Here is a 21778-nt window from a genome sequence, read left to right as displayed (position 1 = left end):
TACAGGAACAGCTGAGGTGCTGCTCCATGAAACTCAGACGGGCAGCCCTTGTTGACAGGAACAAGACAGGACTTAAGATACGATCTTTCTTCAAAGAATTTGCTGGATGCCTGCTGCTTGGCAAGCAGAAACCCAGACAAAACTACACCCTTGTGGCAATAAAGTCTTCATGGCAGAGCCTGCCTTGATCTAGGGCTTCCCTTCCTCTCACCCAAGGGAAATGGGAACAGGGAGCAGGCAACCCGCTCTCCAAGGCAGACAATGGTGTCGACACGCAGGTTCCACTCATCACTCTGCCCCTTCCTAGCTCTACATTTAAGGCTAAGGCTCAGTTTTCCCACCTGTGAAATTGGAATTAAAATTTTACATACCAGGTTTGCTGAGACTGTTAAATGAGGTACTGCATGTAATGACAATCGCCTACCACCCCGTCAAAGACCTGTTCTAAGCCTGTTTTACGTACGGTGTCTCCTTTAACTCTCACAACCACCCCAATAGGGAGGTAGAAGTGGTAATATGCCCGTTTTACAGAAGAGGAAAATGGGGTACAGAGAGAGGACCTTGGGTGATCTGCCCAAGGTCAACAGTTGGTAAGCCCCTGAGCCCAGAACTGGATCAACATGGGTTGTCGCCATAGTCCATGATGTTCCATAAAAAGCAACAAGGATTCTAGAAACTCAGGACCTCCAAGAGGAGGCCACCCAGACCTCCTGCCTTTCTTTCCTCACCTACAAATGGAGCAGGCTCTACCTGGGCACTCTGCCTCCAGGCAGGTAGAAGGACCAGAGCTGGGCTCAAGGCCTCAGTGGGAGGCAGCCTGTGGCAGAGGGAAGTGCCACATGGCTTCCATGAGGAGGAAGTCTCCAGCCCGCTGGGTGGCAAGAGAGGTCCCGGTAAGCTACAGAGAAACCAGCCATTCCCCAGATGCCCAAGTAGGCACATGGCAGGTCAAATGGCTAAGAGCCAGCCTGCCCAGGACCAGAGTCCAGTGCCACGCCACCGCTCTCCTGGCAGTTAACCTTGAGGTACCTCAGTTCCCTCCTTTGTAAAATGGGCATCAAAATAAAACCTGCCTCGTGGGGCTGTCGTGAGAGCTAATGGTCTAGCCACTGCCGGGTATGTGGTTACCTAGGGTTATTGATCTGTCCTCCAGTTTCAAGAGCTTACCGAAGAGAAAGAATGCAAACATGCCAGGAGCCTCTGCATGAAGTGGCTCATTTTAGTATTAACTAGAACAACAAAAACCAGAAATGACTCCAGTGGCCACTGATGGGAAAACAGCTAAGTGGGCAGAATCGCCAGAATATTTCACAACATTAAAAACATTTTTAGGTTAAATTCCAATATAGAGATTTTGCTTAAATTGCTCAGCCTACCAGGTTTGACAAAATGGTCACTAAGAGATGAGCAAAGGAAACTTAAGACGGAGCAGCAAGGAGGGTCAACACAAGGCACAGGTGGCACCCGGGGTCGGCCGCTTCCTCTCCTCCACGTGCTTTCTTTCCTTCCATCAGTTTTCACGTGACAGTAATAATCTTACTTGGAGGTGCTGATCACAGGTGGCAGTTTGGATCAAGTGCTGCATTCAGGGGCATCTCACATGGTGGACAGAGGAGACCGTCTCTACCACTTGGCTTAGTTGCCAGAGTTTTAAAATTAGGAGATTTCATGTGAAACACCCAGATTACTGGCTTGTCCCACAAAATCCGAAGAGCCAAGCTGCCCGCCCGCAAGGCAATGCCAGCGGCTGCTGTGGAGCGGTGCCCTTGAGGGCGAGAGTCCCTCAGAGGACCGCAGGCTCCGTCACCCCTGCCGACCAGCTGACGAAAGGCCAAATGCCAGTCGCCATTCATCACCAAACTTGCACTATTTTGTCACTGTCGCGGAAGATTTAAAAGACAAATATTTCTTACGCCCGGACAGCTCCACTCACCCATGTTATCTGCCTGACCTTCACGGACATGTGAGCTGGCAGCCCCTGCCTTAGGAAATCACATTTAAAAGGAAAAAGAGACTCAGCCCTGCAAAATAAACTCCAAAGTACACCCCGTCAAGGGCAAAGACGAACAGGCCCCTGGCCACTGCTCCAGAGGGCCCCAGTCAGATGTCCAGAACCTGTACGTCGGGCAGAGGGGCGACCGTTCTCATTCCAAATGTTCTTCAGTGCTAACCAAAGTCTCTGAGGCCGGCTGGTGCAGGACGACCGGCTCCTCAGGACTTCATTGCTTGCTCAAGATTTGCATCAGCCGAGGATGAGAAATTTTAAATAAAGAAAAAGGCAGGGAAGGAAGAGAGGAAAGAAGAAAAAAATCCATCTGTATTTAACAGAGGCCACCAGCAGGCTGCTTCCTAGGCAGGGGCTGCACACCAGCCGAGGGCCAGTCTCCCACACAGAAAAACAACTGTGGCTCTCCCTCCACCTGCTCAAACCACATGTGAGACAAAACCAGAGCAAGGAGGAGCCGGGAGCAAAGGCAGACCTCATGCCCACCTGTTTGGAGGTTCATAAGAGCCAGGTGGGAAGGCAATCGAGGAGGTCAGAGAACCAGACAGAACACACACCACAGGCTCAGTTGGCTAGAAAAACACATTTGAAAGACTTCTACTTGGAAGCCATTTGGCCAAAAGGTGGTTCAAACCTCAGAGTTTTAGCAAGGCCCAGCTGCTTGTGGATGGATTCTATTAACCTTTGCCCTGAAACCAATCATCCTTTCTATTAAAAAAAGAAAAAATGTGTGTGTGTGTAGAGAGAGAGTATATGTTTGTGTGTGTGTGTTTGGAGAGAGAGAGAGAGCATGCGCGCCCGCACGCCAGGTTTTCCAGAATCTTCTCTGGTCCTGTATAATTGCCATGGGGCAAGCAGGACCTTACCATAGAAGGGTTGATTTCACTTGGGTCCACGTACATCCTGCTGACATCGTAGAGGGAGTTTATATCTCTTTCCTGAAAAAAAGAGAGAGAGAGAAGTCAGTGGACAGCACTGTCCCCAGAACAGCCCTTGGACACAGCAAGGGCTACAGATGTCCTGGCACTCACCCAAGGGGAGTGGAAATCGCACAGAACTTACTGTGGCTCATGGGTAGAGATGGTTAGAAGCTACAGAGAAGTTCTCCCAAATTTGGGAACCTCCCCCAAATCACAGGGGCCCTGTGCTGGCCTACTGTGTGCCAGGCACTGTGTTTCCCTGTAAAAACATAAACCTGAAGAGCCAACTGTGGAGGGAGTTCTTGGCTCACAGAGCCACCAGCATGTCTTCTCCTGTCCTTGAGTTCAAGGCAGGCACACAGAAGCTTGAAATCGGCCACCGAGGAAGGATTTACACCACGGGAACTGGCTGGCACATGCTACAAAGCAGGGCCTTTTTCCCAGAGCCTCTGCCGAGTCCCACCTTCCTGCCTCTGTTCCCTCCCCCAGAGGCCGCCAGCCTCTGTCCATCAGCAGCCTCAGGGACCTGCAGTGGCCACTCCCTCTACCTGGTGTCCCAGTTCCTTCACACCTCCCAGGCTGACCCACTGGGTTTCAGCTCACGTTCTCAGCCACTTAAGTCCACCTCCTCTGACCACCCCCAGCCTGCAGCAGCGCCACCCTCCTCATGCTATCCAGTATCACTTGCTTCACTGAAAACATGCCAGTGACGTCACTGTGCTGGCTCTCTTCTCTCCAGAACCTAAGTTTCCCAAGGGCAGGCGTTGCTCCCAGTGTCTACAGCAGTCCCTGGCAGAGTCAGGACTGTCCACCTTTTTTCAGCAAATTAATAAACCCTTCCCATAGGAAGTGAGACACAGTAATCACAGCAGGTTTACGCTCTGCTCAAAACCCTCCTGGTCGGAACACAAGCCAGTGACTCACAATGGCCTACCAGGCCCTACCTGAACCGGCCCCACACTGACCCATCCTTATTAAATTCTACCCCCACCTGGGCACACTTGATTCTAGCCATGCCAGCTTCCCCTCTGTGCCTCCAGGCAGGCTCACACCTGCTGTCCTTTCTTCCCCCAGATACGATGCCTAGCTCGTGCCAGGCCCTTTGAAAACTGAAACCTCCCCCTTAGTATTCTGTATGCTCTTCCCCAACTTCCCATATTTCTCCTTAGCATTTATCACTGATGCTTGCTACGTATATTTTCTTATTTATTGTCTGCCTCCTCCAAGCTAGACTGTACGCAGCAGGAGGGCAGGATCTTTGTGTTCTTTTGGATCCTCAGACTTGCAGCAGCTGCAGACACACAGTAAGTACTCAAAGTTATGCCAAAGGAATGAACAAAATCCCAAGCTGGCCACCTACCATGTTGTAGCGCTCCAGCAGCTCAGGGGTCACAGGGTAGCGCAGGCGCATCTTCCGGTACAGCGCGTGTTTCTCATAGTAATTGACAAGTTCCACGAGGCTCTCGAAGTAGGCAGAGGTCCCCAGCACAAAGTGCCGGCCGTCCCGGTTGATGCGACAGTGCTTCACCTTGCCCCTGGCCCTAGGGAAAGGGGGAACCATGTGGAGTTGGCACACCAAGATTCTGATGGCCACACACTTGCTGTATAGGCCCTGCCCACTAGAAACCACCTGGGCGTCCACCCTGAGGGGACTGGGTCAATAAACAGTGTCTGCCCTCCTACAAACACAAGACTGCACTGGAAACGACAGCGTGGGTCTTTCTGCACCAGAGCTGGCTCCCTGCCCACCACAGGCTTGACTGTGGAAACCCCTGAGGTGTCCAGACCAGGGGTCAGTGCCCAAAGGCCCGGGGGCCAAGTCTGACTCACTGTGTGTTTTTGTAAATAAAGTTTTATTGAAATATTTACCATTCATTTGTTTATCTACTGTGCACAGCCACGCGCTCCCTGGAACAGCAGGGCTGAATGGCTGCCAGACAGACCACGTGGCCTGCAAAGCCCCGAGAAAATCGCTGATGCCCACTCTAGACCTCTGGGACTAGAGTGAATCCAAATGTGGCCCAATAAGGTAACTTCAGAATTACTTTTCAAAAAGGAAATAGGTTTTCTGGTTTTTCATGCATTTGAAAAAAGAGAAAAAAAAATCCAAACAGAACACTCTTCAGTCTCACTAGCTCTTCTAAGAACAGAAACATTTTGAAAAATAAAATTTTGATCTTAAATTTACAGCCAAGAAGATCTTATAAAAACAAATGTTTTTTGTTTTGTTTTGTTTTGTTTAAAGTCTACCCTGATGTGCTCACCAAGAAGGTGATAAAAGTATAAGGTGACAGATATGTAGTCACCCCGAGTTTGCTGCCACCCAAGGAATATATGAACCAAAACATCACGATCTCATAAACAGGTACAAATATTATGTGCCAATCAAAAACTCTTAAATTTTTTTAAAGTCTATTCTAAATAGACAAAGCAATTTTGAGCAGAAATAACAAAGCTGCACTTCACACTCTTTGACTTCAAAACATACTCCAGCTCTTGTCATCAAAACAGGACAGTGCTGGCAGAGAAGCAGAGCCCTAGACCAGCGGAACAAAATAGCCCAAAAGTAAGACCAGGCACTTATGGGGAATCGATTTTCAGAAGAGAGGCCAAGGACACACAATACAAAACGAACAGTTTCTTCAATCAATGGTGTTGAGAAAACTGGAATCCAACACACAGAAGAATGAAATAATCTCACACCACATAGAAAACTCAACCCCAAACAGACTTGAATGTCAGATCTGAAGCTGTAAAACTACCAGAAGGAAACATAAGGGAAAGCCCGGGGCACTAGTTTGGACACTGATATTTTAGATACAACCCTAAAAGCACAGGCAACAAAAGCAAAAACCAGACAAATGAGGAAACATTTACAACCTGAACATCCAATAAAGTATTAGTATCCGAAATACGTAAGAAACTCAAATAACTCAATGATGACAAACTGATTTTATAAAGGGCAAAGTATCTGAATAAATATTTCTCAAAAGACATATAAACGGCCAACAGGTATGTGGAAATGTCCAACATCACTAAAAATGTAAATTAAAACCACAAGAACATCGATATTAGCTCACACCTGTTAGAAAAGCTATTACCAAGAAAAGATGAAAGCGAAGTCCTCTCTGGACCTCTGTCTCCTCACTGGTAATACCTGTCCCTGCCCACCACAGGCTGCAGTGAAGGGCTCACCCAGTTCAGGGACAGTCAGGAACTCAGCGGATGGCATGACATCACCATGAGCACAGAGCTCAAGGAAACCTGAGGCTGGGAGGTGGCAGGCCAGCATGACGCCCTGGGGTCTGAACACCAACCCTCTCCCCCATCACTGGTGAGAGGGGAATTGGGGGTGGAACTAGAGAATCACAGTCCTGGAGATGGCTGGGTGGCAGATGCTGAGGGGCTCAGGCCAGAGCTATGACATCACACATCTGGGCTGTCTGGGTTCAAACCCCAGGCCCCTGCTGCATGCTTCTACGAATACTTACCCTCCCTGTGCCTCAGTTTCCACCTTGGAGAAACAAGGTATTGAAATGCCACAAAGAGCTGGCACAGGACGTAGGCAGTGTCTGGGACACATGAGCACAGGTGGCGCTTGCTGTCACCCTAGTCATCGATGCTGCTGAAGCTGGGGAGAGAACCCCATCTCGCAGGTCTCTTCCAGAAGCTCGCTCTTGTGCCCCATGCCTGCCCTTCCTTACCTCCCCCTGCCACACCTACCTGAAGGTGATGGCATAGGAGTCGGTCCCCTCCCGCCGTCTCCGGATGAGGAAGGCTCCGTCACGGGGAATCCGCATCAGCATGTCCTCCGCTTCTCCACGGCTCAGCCTGTCATAGTACCAGCTGTGCCCAGGACACAGAAAAGAGCCAGGTAAGGGCCCCCTCTGGGGTGCTGAGCTGGCCACCCACAAGGGATGAAATAATGGGCTCCAGGAAGTCCTGGAATTTGTCCCTGGAAACAGCCATGGGAATCACACTGGGACTTCCCTGGCCATCCGCAGCTCTGAGGACAGTAATTTTTTAAAAGAACACTGGAAGACTGAATGGGTTGGCCCGAAGGACAGAAGAATAAACCCACTTATCTTCACCCACCCATCCAGCCCAGTCTAAAAGGCCAGCCTCAACAAGTAGGGCAGAAACCACAGCAGGTCTCAGGAAATCTGAGCAGAGCGCACAGGGGGTTCTGGGGGGACTTTGCTTGGGTCTTGCTTATTTCATCATATGTGAAATATCAAGTTTTAAAAAGCGACCCAAATGAAAACAGACAGGAAAGGTTAAAATTTTAAAAAAAAACCCTTAAGTTATTCTTCTTCCTCAGAAATAGAATTCTGCTTAAAAGTTATTTACACACTGTGTTGGCCTTTTGCAAGACATAACTTGAGACTCACTTTGCTAAATAAAGAAGTGAGGGAAATACCCTTACCATCATTTGCCTTTCCTGTTCACTGTCAGAGTGAGCTTTGACAGGACAAAGGACATCATTGGGCCAAATTTCACCTCTAGAACGAAGTCCAAGACCTCAGGACTATGCATAGAAAGGAAAGCGAAGGAAGGAGACAGCGGGGGAGGGGAGGAGACAGAGAGGCCAAGGCCATGGCCAGCTAGTGGTTCAGAAGCCCCCTGGCTGGCTGCTCCGACCTGTGGACCCGCCCGGGGGCCTCCCACCCACCGGGGACCTACGGCTTGGACTCGTGCGGGTTGGGGTTGGGCACGGGGTCGGTGAGCCGCAGCTCGAACTCGGCGCAGCGCAGGTGCGACTCGCGGTAGTGCTGGACGAGCGCATAGATGCTGTCGAAGGTGAGGTTGTCGGTCAGGTAGTACTTCAGGACCCCGCCCTCGGTGGTGGAGCGGATCCGGCAGTGCTGCACGCGGCCCGACCGCCTGCAGGGGGACCAGGTCAGCGCCCGCCCACCGGCTGCAGACCCGGGCCATCCCCCCAGCTCCCGGGAGGGCGGGCCGGGAGGTACCAGAAGGACAGGGTGTAGTCGTTGGGGAAGGTCTCGCTCTCGCGCACCAGGAAGGTGCCGTCCTTGCCGCCGCTCTCAGCGCAGTACTCCTGCAGCAGCTTCTCGGCGCTCGTCCTTCTCTCCACCTTCTTGTGGAACCACTTCTCCCCAAAGTGCAGCTCCGTGGGGGGCGTGTCCTGGCCCGCAAAGAAGAGGGGTGCTCAGGATGGCTCCTGCTGCCCTCCCCTGCCTTCTCGCAGCTCCCATCTGCAGTGGCCTCTTGGAGTCCTGAGACATGGGGTCAAAGGTCCCCAGTAAAGGCCTCGATTCTGCTCTACAGGAAGTTGAGAGCCACACTCTGGGGAGTATGGGGTATGGCCAACAGCTGGACACGGCCAGAAAGGCCAGGGGACACCGCAAGAGAGAGTATCCAAATGTCCATGTACTCCCTGGCCAGCGAGGGCCACCATCTAAGGCCAATTGAGTCCTGCAGACGGTAGGAAAGAGTCTTGAATCTTACTGGTTAAGCCCCTGGGCCAGCCAGTCAATCAGAGAAGAGCCAGCAAGGCTCTGGTACCCAAAGAGGAAGCTCCTTATGGATGAGGATCCTGAGCCCATCCAACATCAGGATAAAAGGCCACATGGCACCAAGGCCCAGCAAGAAGGTGGTCCAGGGGAGTGGACAGGAGCAGCGGGGTCTCCACCTACCTGGGGCAGTTCATCCTCCACAGTCTGTTCAATGTCGTCACTGAAGGATAGCTTGGCATCGGCAATGGCACAGTAGTGCCGAGTCCATTTCTAGAGGGCAAAGTTGGCATCAGTCCCCCAAGGTCTCCACCCTGTCAACTCTCGGGCCCAGGGCCCTCCCCGCAGGGCACCTCCCCCATTCACTGGGGATTCCCCCTCCCAGGTTCAGACATTTATGGTGCTTTCTATGAATCTGTTCCCCTCAGACTTTTCTTTTTTAAGACATCTATTTTTTACTTCTTTTATCATTCTCAGGACTTTTTAAATCAGTGTGTCTAGGAGTAGATACGACTTAATGTCAAATTTTCTCCTGCATATTTAATTTGCAGCCTTTCTTGATGGATGGGATTGTTTCATGCCCCACATGACTATCTTTTCCTGTCGCGTCTACTTTAAGATTTTTCTGGATTTTTCAGCCAGTGAGTCTAAAGATATTTTCTGCAACATTTAATTATGACTTTTTATTTACCATAAATTTTGACCACCTTTATGTTTATTTCTAGAAATGTAAGAACAGATACATAAAAATATACCCAAATGGATTTGCCTATTAGGTTAAAGGACACGAGAAGAGGCCCTAAGAGTTTTAAATGCCTTACTCATACAAAAAATAAGATTTCTAGTGGAACTATTCCAGCTTGGAGGACAACTAAATATAGTGCCATGGGGAACAGAGAAAGAACGTCAGCAGACAAACTTGTAAAGCTGAAATAAGGTCTGTAAGTTAGTTAACAGTATTATACCATTGTTAATTTCCTGGTTCTGATCATTATACTGTACAGGGTTATGCAGAATGCTCATTTGGAGAAACTGGGTGAAGGATATATGAGAGTTTTTCAACTACTGTGTAAATGGATATTACATTTAATATAAAAGTATTTCAAAATAAGACAAAAATGCAAATGGAAAAGTTTAATTGTGAAGACCAATTCACTTGGCTTAAAATGGGAACAAGACAGGATTTCAGAGTTCCCCAAAGGGGCTCTAAGAAGGGTACAGGAAGCCACATCCACTGCACACATGGGAAGGGACCCAGGCCCACCTGGTCAATGGAATCCCACATGTACAGTTCACCCTGCTGCTTGCGCTCTTCTTTCTTGTCCTCCACATTGACATCAACGTCACCTCGAGGGCCCAGCTTCTTATGCTGAAGGAAAAGAAATTCACACAGTCTGTCTCTCTCGAAACCCATGTTGAAAATCTGGAATCCGCGAGAACTCCTCCCCATCATCCAGCCAGCGCCCACCTGCATCCTCCTGCCTCAGAGCTTGGCTCTGTCTGTTCTGCTGCCTGGTCATCTCCCACTGTATTCAGCTCTGTCCTTGGGGCTTTGTCCTTAGAGGGGCCGTGCCTACCACTCAGTCCAAACACAGGCCACACCACCTTCCCATCCCTGCCACCCTCCAGCCCCAGTCCTGCTCTGTTTTTCTCATATTCTTGGCCCCAAGGACATCTGCTTGTCTTTAGTCTGTTTTTTGTAAGAATATAAGCCCATGAGGCAGAGATTCTGTTCTGCTTCCTGTTGAGTTGTGTGCTAGAACAGCACTTAGAGATAGTAAGTACTCAACAAATGCACAGAGAACAGTCACTACCTCATGTGCTCAGGTGAGCCAGGAACAGAGAGGAGCAAATGAGCCAGGCCCCCGGAAGCCCCACCTGCCAGATGCTAAAGGAGCCCTGGACCCCTGACAGCCAGGCCCCCATGCACCTGGTCCGCCTTCACCATGCAGGGAGCTCCCTTGGTGTTTCAGTGACAACCGCCCAAGGAGCCCACGGTGTTGACCCAACAGTCCCAGTGCACTGACACTCTTACCCACAGGACACCAATATCCCCTCATCTGGTGGGCTTGACGAAAGCCCCCTCACACTGTGCAGTGTCTCTCTGTTGGCAGATCTGTCCCCCACAATACCAGACCTCCTACAACAGAGGGACTGTGCCCAATGTTTGTTGGTGGCCCAGTAACGATTTAGGGAACGTGCCATGTGCTGGCATGGCCACACCCTCACATTTGTTACTTCCCCCATCTGGAAGGGCATCCCCCCTTCCCTGCCTATTGCTGTAGTTTGAATGTTTGGGTCCCCCCCCCAAATTATATGTTGAAACCTAATCACAATGTGATGGTATCAGGAGGTGGGCCCTTGGGAACAGTAAGGTCACGGGGTAAAGATGGCATGAATGGGATTAGTGCCCTCCTAGGAGGCCCCAGAGAGCTGCCCTGCCCCTGCCACCACATGAGCACAGCAAGAAGTTGGCAGTCTACACCCAGAAGAGGGCCTTCGCAGTGCTACCCTGACCTCAAACTTCCCAGCCTCCAAAACAGTGAGTGGGAAGTTAATTTGTTGATAGACCACTCAGCATATGGTACTGGTTATAGCAGCCCAAAGGTGCCGAGGTGGACCAAGGCACCTGGTGAAGACCTGTCCATCCTTCCCTGTGGCCTTGCTAGTTGTCTACAAAATCCATCTCCCTCCTAACAGCTGCCAGGTACAGCCTTCAGATTCGGCCCCCATTGGATGGTCATGGACAGAGTTCACATCGCTGATCATGAAGGAAGAGCCATGGACAACAGACAGCTCTTGCTCACAGGAAATGCTCTGCCCCAGAGGCCCAGCATGCTGCCCTGTGTGAGCTGCACTCAGACATGCCAAGCCTCAGCTCCCCCACAAACGAGGACCATGCTCCCGGGCAGACTGTCCTCATTTTTGTGCTGTGGGGAAAACTACGGATCCCATTCTCAGAATGTTAACAATGCATACAATTACAAGGGAAGCCAATTATACTGAAATACAATTAAGATATTAAATAAAAATAATTCAATATAGTAATAGGCATGCTTCCTCATTAGCATCTTTAATAAGATGCACAGGCAGATCTAATCACCTCCATAATTCCCACATGGTAACAAACACAATGCTATTTTGAGATATCTGCAATAACTGAATGTGATATGAAAGTATGTGTGCCTTCTGCTGGTGACAAAGCCCAGGTGGCCTGCTACCGACACTCACAATGGAAGGAAGCCCCGAGCCTTACAGACCGGTCACAAAAAGATGCAGCGTTTCCCACTCAAGTTCATTTGCCCTCCCCCATCCTAGCCAGGGGCTCTTCGGAGTCTGTAGAGCCCTAGCTAAACCCCTTGAGAGATGGGAGAGTAGGTGGTGAAGATCTTGGGTCCTTGGGTCACCTTGCAGGCTGGAGCTCAAAGCTCCTAGAACATTCTCCTTCAAATGAATAAGAAATGGTTTCAAATACTCTAAGCCACTGCTTCTGGTCTCCATCCTATTAATACAAATACCCAAATGTTCCCTTGGCATCACTGGGCCCAGGACCATCATCCCACCCACCTCCCTCACAGGCCTGGGGACTCCAGAGGGTTGGAACAGCTCCTGGGGTCATTTGGAGAGGGGCGTGGTACCAAAGAACAAATGAGCAATCACAGATTCCTATTACGACCAATCACCAGTCAGTGCGTGGAGAGCGCCTGCGCAGGACGTAGCCGCAATCGCTAGTGCACCAAGCGAAGAGGTGGGTTCTACCTGACCCCTGAAACCCAGGGGGACACAGGGGCACCTCGAGAGAAAGTGGCCTTCCCGAGGCCATGAAGTTGGTAAAGAGCAGCACCTGGGGCAAGGCGGCCTACCTTGATGATGATCTTCTCCCGCAGCTGGCTGGGCGACGGCAGCTGGTCGGCACTGGCCTCCGTGGGCTTTGTCAGCAGCTGGTCGCCAAACACCTCCTTGAAGACCTTGGCCATGTGGCGCTGCTGCTCCACGCAGCAGTGCTCCTCGATGGACAGGATCACAGGGAAACTGCAGCAGCAGGGCAGGGTCAGTTCAGGAGCGGGGCGGGCACCTCCATGGCTGCCCCACACGGACCCATGACGCCTGCGCCCTGGCTCAGCCGAGGAGGTGGACACCGCGCCAGAACTCAGGCCCCGCTGACCCCAGAGCAATCGTCAGCCACTTTCCTATGTTCATTGTGTCCAGGTACAAACTACATTCTCAGTGCTTTTCTTTTAACCTCTGCACAACTTTAAATTTAAAAAAATAATAATAATAAAATAAAAAAGCCCCTGAAGTTTTAGCTTCTAATCTACAAAAGAGGTGAAAACACAGTACAATGAGTACTCATGTGTCAACTAGAGGCCCCAGTGTTAGCATTTTCCTGGGTGCACCTGCTTATCCTATTTATTTTTTCCTATTTTTATAAAGTGTAATTGTTTCGTTATGTTCATTTATCACACGTATGGGCATTGTATGCACGTGTATATACTGATATATTATTTGTGTATGTGTGCATCATTCACATTTTGTGTGTGCAGGTACAGCTGAATCTCATTGTCTGTGGGGGCCATGGTCCATGAGTCGCTGCCAACACTGACCTGAGCCATCTGCTCCTCAGGGGAAAGACTGGCTTAGAATCTCAAGCCTTTGGTCACATTTTTATCAACCTTTAATTTGAAGACCTTTTTTAATGAGCTTCTGTTTGGAGACACCTCATTCAGTATATCCTGTTGATTCATTAACAGAACTAGAAGTTGTGCTTGAAGGCAGCTGATCTATCACATGGATTTTCGGGCACATCACAGCCTTCTCATTCTCAGGAACCCCACCCAGCACTTCTGCCCTGTGCTTGGGGCCACTTCAAAAGGTGAAGTCACCAGCCAAAGTTCAAAAATATGAAAAACATGGCATGAGAGAGATGACCAAAAGGACACTTGTTTGCATTTCAAGGACTGAAAACAAGAAGGCAAAGCATCTCTGCATCTGAGCTGGGCACGTGCACATCAGATGACTCAAATTTCCCACCACTTGTCACATGCCCAGAAATGACCTCAAAAGTGCTTTGCAATTTGGAGTTAGAAATAAATTTTGGAATACAGAAGCCACTGATAAGAACTGATTTTGTGTGTGTGTATCATTTGAACAAGTATATCTATGCCTATTTATGATTTGTGATGTGCCCAAGGTACATACATGCACACATTTACATTTTTTCCTGAGCCATTTGAAAGGAGGCTCAGAAATCCCCCTCCCCCTGCCTATATCTGCTAAGAACCAGGCCACTCTCCTGCCTGCCCACACCACCATTACTGAACTCAGGAAATTATCATTAATTCAATATCACTGAATAGATAGTGCATACTCAAATTTCCCCAACTAGCAAAGAAATGTAATATATAGCTAAGTTCTTTCCATCTAAAATCCATCTGAGGTTTGTGCAATGCATTTATTATGAAGCAAAACTATTTCGAAGGCAGGTGTGTCACTGCCATAAATAGGAAGCCACAGCACCAGTGGAAAGCAGAGTAAATGGGCGGGGGGCTTTAAAATAAAATCATTTAGCCACGTTTCACCTCAAGTCAGTCCTGGGAAACAGATTTAAGCCCCCATCCTGGTCCACACAGCCGAGCTTCCAGAACAAAGGAGACCCAGAAAACTCCATTGGGAGCCAACTCTGAATGGAACGGATGCTGCTTATAATCTTTTTAAAAATCCTTCTTAATATGAACACTCATCCATTTTACCACAAAACAATGCATTTGACTCTAGGGTCCCGCCTTGCAAGTCCCTTTTTGACCACAAAGCCCTCCCTCAGCTGTGAGCAAGTCCATGCCCTGTGACTGCACAGCCACTCCCAGCCACAAGCACTGTGAAATCAAAGCACTCTCCCCAAGAAGTCTGCTATGGCATGAAGGCTGAATGTCCCCAAAGGCTTGGTCTCCAGGTGGCAGATCAGAGGTGGAAACCTTTAAGAAATGGGGCCTAGTGGGAAGTCCTTAGGTCACAAGGATGAGCCCTCGAAGGGGACTGTGGGACCCTGGCCTCCTCTTCTTCCTCTTTGCTCCCTGGCTCACCATGTTAGTGGTCTTGTTCTGCCATGAAGTGCTGCCCCACTACAGGCCCAAGACAACGGGACCACTCATGGCCTGGAACCTCCAAAACTTTGAGCCAAAATAACCCTTTTCCTTTTATAATTTCAATATCTCCGGTATCTTGTTACAGTGACAAAAAGCTAATAGAGTCCGATTGATTTCACCACCTCTGTTAACACGGGGTCCTTCATGGCTTCACGGACCGTGGAGGTCAGCACAAGCAAGGGCCAAGGCTCCTGGGGGAGGGATGCCAAAATGGAGACTGTGTGTGCACCGATTTCAAGGTTTCCGACCAGGTAGGAAAAAACACTCAGACACAGTGCGAGGACTGGGGAGATATCACCGTGTCTAGTCTTCACTGCCGCCCTGCGACATACATGTAATCATCACCTCTGTTTTTAAGATGTGGGAACCACAGCAGTGAACGGTGAGTGCCTATCAGGTTGCTAATGAACAGAGCGGGATTCAGACTCCAAGAGAGAGATCCCAGCGCCCATTTCCTGCTGCTGCTACCTGCCAGGAACGTCCAAGAGACCATCACGCCACTGAGGCCACCATGGAGCTCTCACCAGCCCCTGGCAGTGACTTTGGCCAAGAGGGGGTGCAGACCTCCAGTGTTTGGGGAAGGAGGGGGTGGGCAGTTCAGTGTGTGTGTCTCTCTGTCCCACACTAGCCACTTTCCCCTTAAAGGCAACTGGCCAGCTGACCTGGAGGCAACGAAGGCGTGGTCTTTGATGGCCTGGACGACATCGTCAAACTTGATCTTGGTGGTCCTCGTCCAGCCGTGGTAGATGATGGGCTTCCCGTCAGGCCCGTCCCAGCAGTCCACTACGGGAGAAACAGGGCAGCTCAGCAGCAGCCATCCGGCCAAGGGCAGCAAGGTGAGGGCTGCTCCCACAGCAGCCCAGGGACAGGACCCCGAGGAGTACCCCCCAGAGCACAGAGGTTCACCGTGTACCCGGGGTTACCCGCCCACTCATATAACCCCATGCTTCTCCAAAGAGAAACAGTCCCAACGCCTCTCTTTACTAAGCTCTCCACGGGGTGTTCACTTTTCCCACGTCCCCTGGGGAAGCCTTGCTTGCCTCTCGGCCAGTGGAAGTAACAGAGGGCATGAAAAGACCGTCAAAGGTTCAGGTGAAATATGCAAACAGAAGCAGACTATGGAGGTGAGCAAGCGACTCCCAAATTTTCAACCCCCACAGACAGCAGAAGCCAAGAGCTTCTGACTTTATTTTTTTCATTTGCTTTTTGGGAGAATCTATAGAATAATTACTACTAAACTTTATACCATGGTGAGTGTTTTTGGTAAAACTGGAGTCTGAGCCCCTGGTTTATGCCTTCTTCCAGCCAAACCCACTGCTATGCTGTCCCAAACACAGCAGTGTTAGAGGCTTGGTCCCAGGGTTGAGGGGAGTGCTAATCAGAGGGGACAGGGCCTTTAGGAGGTGTGGCCTAGGGGGAGGTCTTCAGGTCACTGAGGGCGTATCCTTGAAGGGGACTGTGGGACCCAAGCCCCTTCCCTCCTCCTAGAACATGATGTGAGAGGGTTTGCTCCACCATGCTTTCCCGCCATGATGTGCGAAGCAATGACCCCCACCCTGTGAACCAAAATAAACCTTTGTCTTTATTTTTTTTTAAAGAGAGTGAGAGTGAGAGAGAGACAGAGACAGAGACAGAGACAGAGACAGAGAGAGAGAGAGAGAGAGAGATTTTTAATATTTATTTTTTGTTCTCGGCAGACACAACATCTTTGTTGGTATGTGGTGCTGAGGATCAAACCCGGGCCGCACGCATGCCAGGCGAGCGCACTACCTCTTGAGCCACATCCCCAGCCCCAAACCTTTGTCTTTATAAGTTAATTATGACAGGCCTTTTGTGACAGTAAGCAGAAGCTGACTAATACGCCTGCCTAGGAACTTTTGAGATCAAGTGAGGCTGGAAGGGAGAAAACCAAATAGATGACAAGAAGGCAGGACAGAAATAAGACCTCTGCCATCAGCCCAGCCATGGAGGCCCTGCTTGTCCTTTCCACAGATGCTCACGAATGCCCCAATGGCGGTGAGACGTGGTGCCTGGGCACACGGGAACCAGTGCTAGAAGTAGAGGGCATTTACTTGCCTTCTCTTAAAAACAGAGGGTGGCCCAGCCTCCCACTCTGTTGGGACATTCTCTGGGTACCCCAAAGCATTCTGGGCGAGGCTTGACCAGTCACTCCTTGACTCGGGGACAAACGGGTGTCTTCCAGGGAAAGGTCCTTGCCACTTCCCTCACTACAGGTACTCCTGGCACCAGGCCTCCTTCGGCCTGTCCTGCCCATCTCCGATTCAGCCCTTTAAACCCAAAAAGCTCCAAGCAGCTACAGAGGCAGTGGCCCCCGGTGGCCATGCCACCTCCTCCAGGACGGGCTACTCACATTCAATGCAGCGGCAGCCCATGCGCAGGCAGCGAATGTACGCTTCCGGGGACGACTCACTGCGCAGCTGGTCACCTGTGAGGTACCTGAGACAGGACAGTGGGTGGCCATGAGGGGATGGAGCATGCAGGGCAGCCATGCACCTCAAGGTGTCCTCAGGGAACATCAGAGCCCTAGTCCCCACAGCCCTGAGTTCTCCCTGTCCAGAAATGCCCAAACCAAACCCGGTCAGACACACAGTCCCCAGGCTGCACTGGTCACAAGCTTAGACATAGGCCACCTGCTAGAAGTGAATGATGGCCCCTGGGATGGCGTGTTCTTTCTAGAACTCCGTCAAAGGGTGTCGGGAGTGAGAAAGAGCAGATGATAAATCAAGGACCCTCGGCCACCCACTGGGCCTGGCTGTCAGCAGTGCTGGCCCTCAGCAGGCTCTCGGGGCTGCAGGCCGCACGGAGTAGGTGCCCGGCAGCAGCTGGTGGCCTTCATTGCTGTGAGCCACACCCACCAAATGTCCACAGGGATACTCATACACTCCTCACCATGGCCACCCACGCGTCAAGGGACTGTGTCCCTTCACTGTCTCCTAGGTTTGGGAAAACCCACTCTGACAAGAATGGACAGGGCAGGGAAGACAGAACCAGGGAGTCGATTTGCCCCTGAAATACTTCACTCTCTGAGATACTCAGAGGATGACGTACCCACAGGCCTTTTCTCAGTCCCCGCGCCACCTGCAGTGACACTTGAGGGAGCACAGCCTACCACTCTCGGGTGCCTGAGAGCCCAGGACTGCGCCCTCACCCTCAAAGGCAAACACTACCAGAACTCGATGTACCTTCCTCGTCTCCCATCCCACCCACCTTTCTTTTCTCTCTCTGCACCCACCAGGGACAGGGCCTGGCCCAGAGCAGACAATCCGTAAATACCAGTCAACGGCCAACTGAATTGCTTTGCTATGTCCACTGAGACGCCCAACTTGCAGAAAGGCAGGTTTGCCGAATTAGGGTTTAGGGCCATTGACAAAGGATTATTACTCCAACACCAACTTGGAGAGGAAGCTGTGTCCCCCACCCCTTCCAGAAGCTTCTGCATATCCCAGTGTGAGCAACTGGCACTCCCTCTCTACCCTGTGTGACAGGCCTTGCCAGGGCAGCCCCCTGGGGCACCAGCCGCTTGGCCCCTTGGCCCCCAGCCCACTGGGCTGGCAGGAAGCTCACGTGTTGTGGGACGAGGAGATCCAGTAGTGTGACAAGGGGTTATTCATGTCCTGCATGTCCACCACGTCGTACTTCTCGTCCCAGATGCTGTTTTCTCGTGAAAACAGGTACGTGAGGAACTGAAAAAGACACAGAGGCAGAGCTGTGGCTTGAGGACCCCATCTGGCTGTTTCTGCTCTGTGCCCTCACGGGGAGAGGGCAGCTCTGACACATGCACCCACACATGGCTTCCTGGATTCTCAACACACCGGCTCAGGAGGCATCGGGCCACGGCCACCCTGGGCTTCCTGCACCCAGCAATGTTTTTTTTTTTTTTTTAATGTTTATCCCACAACGTTTTCTTCCTACACAGAAGTTTTCCGTCATTACAGTAACAAACATCTGTGAACTCACCACCCAACTGAAAACCCAGAATGTTCCCAGAATCACAACACCCAAAGGCAGGACACTTCCTATCCCAACACCTAGCTCCTTAAAATTAGGAAAAAAAAAAAATCAGAAGCCCAAGTGACCTTGGCTGCACTCTACCTGGGAGCAGCCTCCCCCACCCTCCCAGCCTCGGGCCTCCCCTGCTGCCCTGAGCAAGGTGGACACAGCCATCCCTGCCCCAGCCACACTTTTCAATCTTGTTCACAGTGACATGTCTTCCCTAGTGGCAGCGCCCTCTAGTGGCAATCACACAGCCACACAGGGAACAGGCACAGGAAAGGAAAGGCAGGAACGACCCCAAACCTGGGGAGCCCCCCAGAGACAGAGGGACCCGGGGCTGCTGACGGCAGTGCCCTCTGAGGGAAGAGACCCAGGAAACAAACCCTGGAGGACACAGGCACAGCCAGCCATGCCCACTCACCTCATCCACAAACAAGAAGGGTTCGGCAGTTTCCCTCACTGTGTCATCGATGAACTTGGTCATCCGCTCCCGGACCTTGTTCAGATCCTGAGCCCACAGCTCCTGGAAATGACAGAGAGAACAAGAAATCACCAAAATGACAACTGACAAAATTCCTCACCACTCAGGGTCTATCCAGTTGTAAAGACCAAACTATTGACCAATTCTGAATTCCTTGGCCATCAGGGGCCACATATCAAGATCTTGGCCAGGGGTCAGCAAATAGACTCTATAAAGGACCTAAGAGCAAATATTTTAGGCTCTGCAGGCCACAGGGTGATAATTCAGCCACTGCCTGTGCAAACACAGCCACAGACAATATGAGGCACATGGGCGTGGCTATGTTCCAATAAAACTTTATTTGCAAAAACAAGAAGAGAGCTACACTTGACCCATAAGCTGGTTGCCAATGTGTGCCCTGCAATAGTCCACTACATTGGTTGGTATGAAGCAGCCAAGGAGCATGGCGGTTGTGTCATCCTGCCAGGGTTACCTGCCCGGCTCGTCCTCTCCTTCCATAAGGGCAACTTTAGGCAAGATTTATGCCCTCTGTGTGTCCACATTCATGAAATTGAAATTACAGTGTTTGCTGCATGTTTCAGCAAGGGACTGCATAGAAGAAGGTTATGGGCTTAACATGGCACCTGGCACACACTCAATTCATGAAAGTTTGTACAAATAATTACCATCCCCAATGGCCATCTTCAGCCCATACAAGGCTGCAAGTCCTATACTGTTACTGTCATTTTAGAGACAGAACACAGAAGCCCAGGACCATTAAAAAATGACCCCAAGTCCACAGGGCTCATAAGTGGCAGAGTCCAGTTTCCAAGTAACTAAACTTTGGAGAGTGGAAATAGAATCTGATCATGCCCTCTTTTCAGGGAGTCAGCCAAGCAAGGCTGCTCAGAGATGGCTAAGGCCTGAAATACACCCAGCCAGTTCCAACACAGCTTCTGCAGACTTGGAATTCCAAAGTCCTTTAGGAAAAGAACACATCGCATACAGTCACTCTGTTTTCCTCTCCACACCCCCAAACCCCCAAGCCCCCACCATTCACAGGCAAAAGGAATGAACTGTGGCACACACTCCAGCTCTGACTGTGGGTTTCAGATATCCTAAAACCTCCGTCCTTATGGATAATAAAAGCAAATGTGCTGGCAGACGTGAGTGTGGTTGGGTGGGAAGGGTCAGAGGAGGGTGTCAGGAAAGACAAAAAGCTGAAGCACAGGTGCAAATGGTGTGGCGAAGACCTGCCTCACTGGCACGGGGTGCAAAACCACAACAAGCCCTGCCTCGGCCTCATGCAAATCCGCCGGGATCTGCAGCACAGAACGGTTGGGAGGCTGAGAACAGTGAGTTCATCTCCATGTGGTCCTTAGATCTCTGACTAGGCAACGTGAAGCTTCAGGGGTAGGATACTGATGGCAACCCCTTGCTGGCCCAGATGTCCCAAAGAGGCCGGACACGGCACCCTTCCTTCCATCCCCACGAAGCATTTAATTTTATTAAAAGGCACAGTTCTTAGCAAATATAATCTGACACTGGACTGGCTATGCACAAAGAGACCTCTGCCTGAGGGAGACGACAATTCAATGTTCTAGGAGGGAGAAAAGCATCTACATGATGTGGGTGGCTGCACTAAGCACCTGCGACAATGAAAACGACAAAGAACGATGACGAAAATAAAAATAAATGGTGCTGGCGGTCACCCTGGGCACTGGCTCTGCCGGGGCCTGTGCTGAGCTCTCTCAGCAGAATGACTCATCCAGGATGTACCAGGACTCCAGAGGGTGTGTGATACTCTCCACGCAACATAAACGGGGAACAGAGGCCTCTGTGTTAAATAACGGGACCTAATGGGGAAGCTGAAACCAAACCCAGGCACAGGGGCTCTAGGGGCTGAACTTCAACCCCTTTTTGTGGAGTAACACCCAGGGCTGGCTATACTTAGCCAGGCCCCTGCCAGAAACGTGGTTGAGCTCCCGATTTCCATTCCTACTAGAATACTGCTGTTATTTCCTCAGGACATGTGCCTAGGAGGGCAACTATTTAATCAAACTGTATGCATCTTGGTTCAGTGTTTTCATCTTAATAGCACATAGCCAAATGGTTTCTAGAAAAGTTATAATAATTTGCACAAAGTACTACAGTAGCCATTTTATATGAGCACCACCACCCTAAAAAAATGTTGCACAGATCCCCAGGTGCACAGAGCACCCCTGCCCTTTTCTCCTGACCCTATGACCTTGAGCTCTAAGGGCACCCAGCCGCTGGAGCCCACCGGGGGAATCCTGCAATACAGTAGGTAACCACTAGGTGGGGCTAAATCGACACTCAAGTCAGCCTACCGGGAAGTTCTGGAACATCCTGGCTACTGGTATCAGTAATTGTATCAACTTAACTCCAATAGTTCCCTGCAAAACTGAACATTCTAAGCAAAGAAGAGCACAGAATCTCACAAGTAACTGTGCCCAACAGAATTAATTTCCCCCTTCCTTTTAACAAACCCTCCGTCACTTTCCCTGGGCCCTACACAAGCGGGGTATGATGGGCACAACGCCCATCAAAGTCCTCTTTCACCAAGGCCCAGAGCGCCAGGGACCTGCCGCCACTGCCTGGGCCCTTATGCAAAACGTGCCTCCCTCTTGTCATTAACCTCTCTACCATCAACGAAACCCAAACCCGGGCAGGGTACTGGGTGGCAGACACCAAGAAACCGCTCACTGTGTCAGGTGAAATAGGAGGACTGTGGCCGTGGC

General features: G+C 50.6%; 1 protein-coding gene across 2 annotated transcripts in view; it reads right to left on the bottom strand.

The window, feature by feature from the left end:
* The window catches only part of PLCG2 (phospholipase C gamma 2), a 128455-nt gene that overhangs the window by 32302 nt on the left and 74375 nt on the right, over positions 1 to 21778 (bottom strand). For both annotated transcript variants that reach the window (XM_081273807.1, XM_081273806.1), the window contains exons 10-21: positions 18978 to 19079; positions 18128 to 18246; positions 16914 to 16999; positions 15205 to 15325; positions 12263 to 12431; positions 9664 to 9768; positions 8583 to 8672; positions 7896 to 8071; positions 7609 to 7809; positions 6649 to 6771; positions 4286 to 4466; positions 2872 to 2943 (exon numbers count right to left, since the gene is read on the bottom strand). In XM_081273807.1, coding sequence (XP_081129933.1) covers positions 2872 to 2943; positions 4286 to 4466; positions 6649 to 6771; positions 7609 to 7809; positions 7896 to 8071; positions 8583 to 8672; positions 9664 to 9768; positions 12263 to 12431; positions 15205 to 15325; positions 16914 to 16999; positions 18128 to 18246; positions 18978 to 19079 — 1545 coding nt within the window. The remainder of the gene's footprint in view (positions 1 to 2871; positions 2944 to 4285; positions 4467 to 6648; positions 6772 to 7608; positions 7810 to 7895; positions 8072 to 8582; positions 8673 to 9663; positions 9769 to 12262; positions 12432 to 15204; positions 15326 to 16913; positions 17000 to 18127; positions 18247 to 18977; positions 19080 to 21778) is intronic.

Source organism: Spermophilus citellus (assembly GCF_964194105.1).
Source record: "Spermophilus citellus genome assembly, chromosome: 18".
NCBI lineage: Eukaryota > Metazoa > Chordata > Mammalia > Rodentia > Sciuridae > Spermophilus > Spermophilus citellus.
The sequence above is the reverse complement of the archived record's forward strand: the minus strand, read 5'-3'. Positions and strand labels throughout refer to the sequence as shown.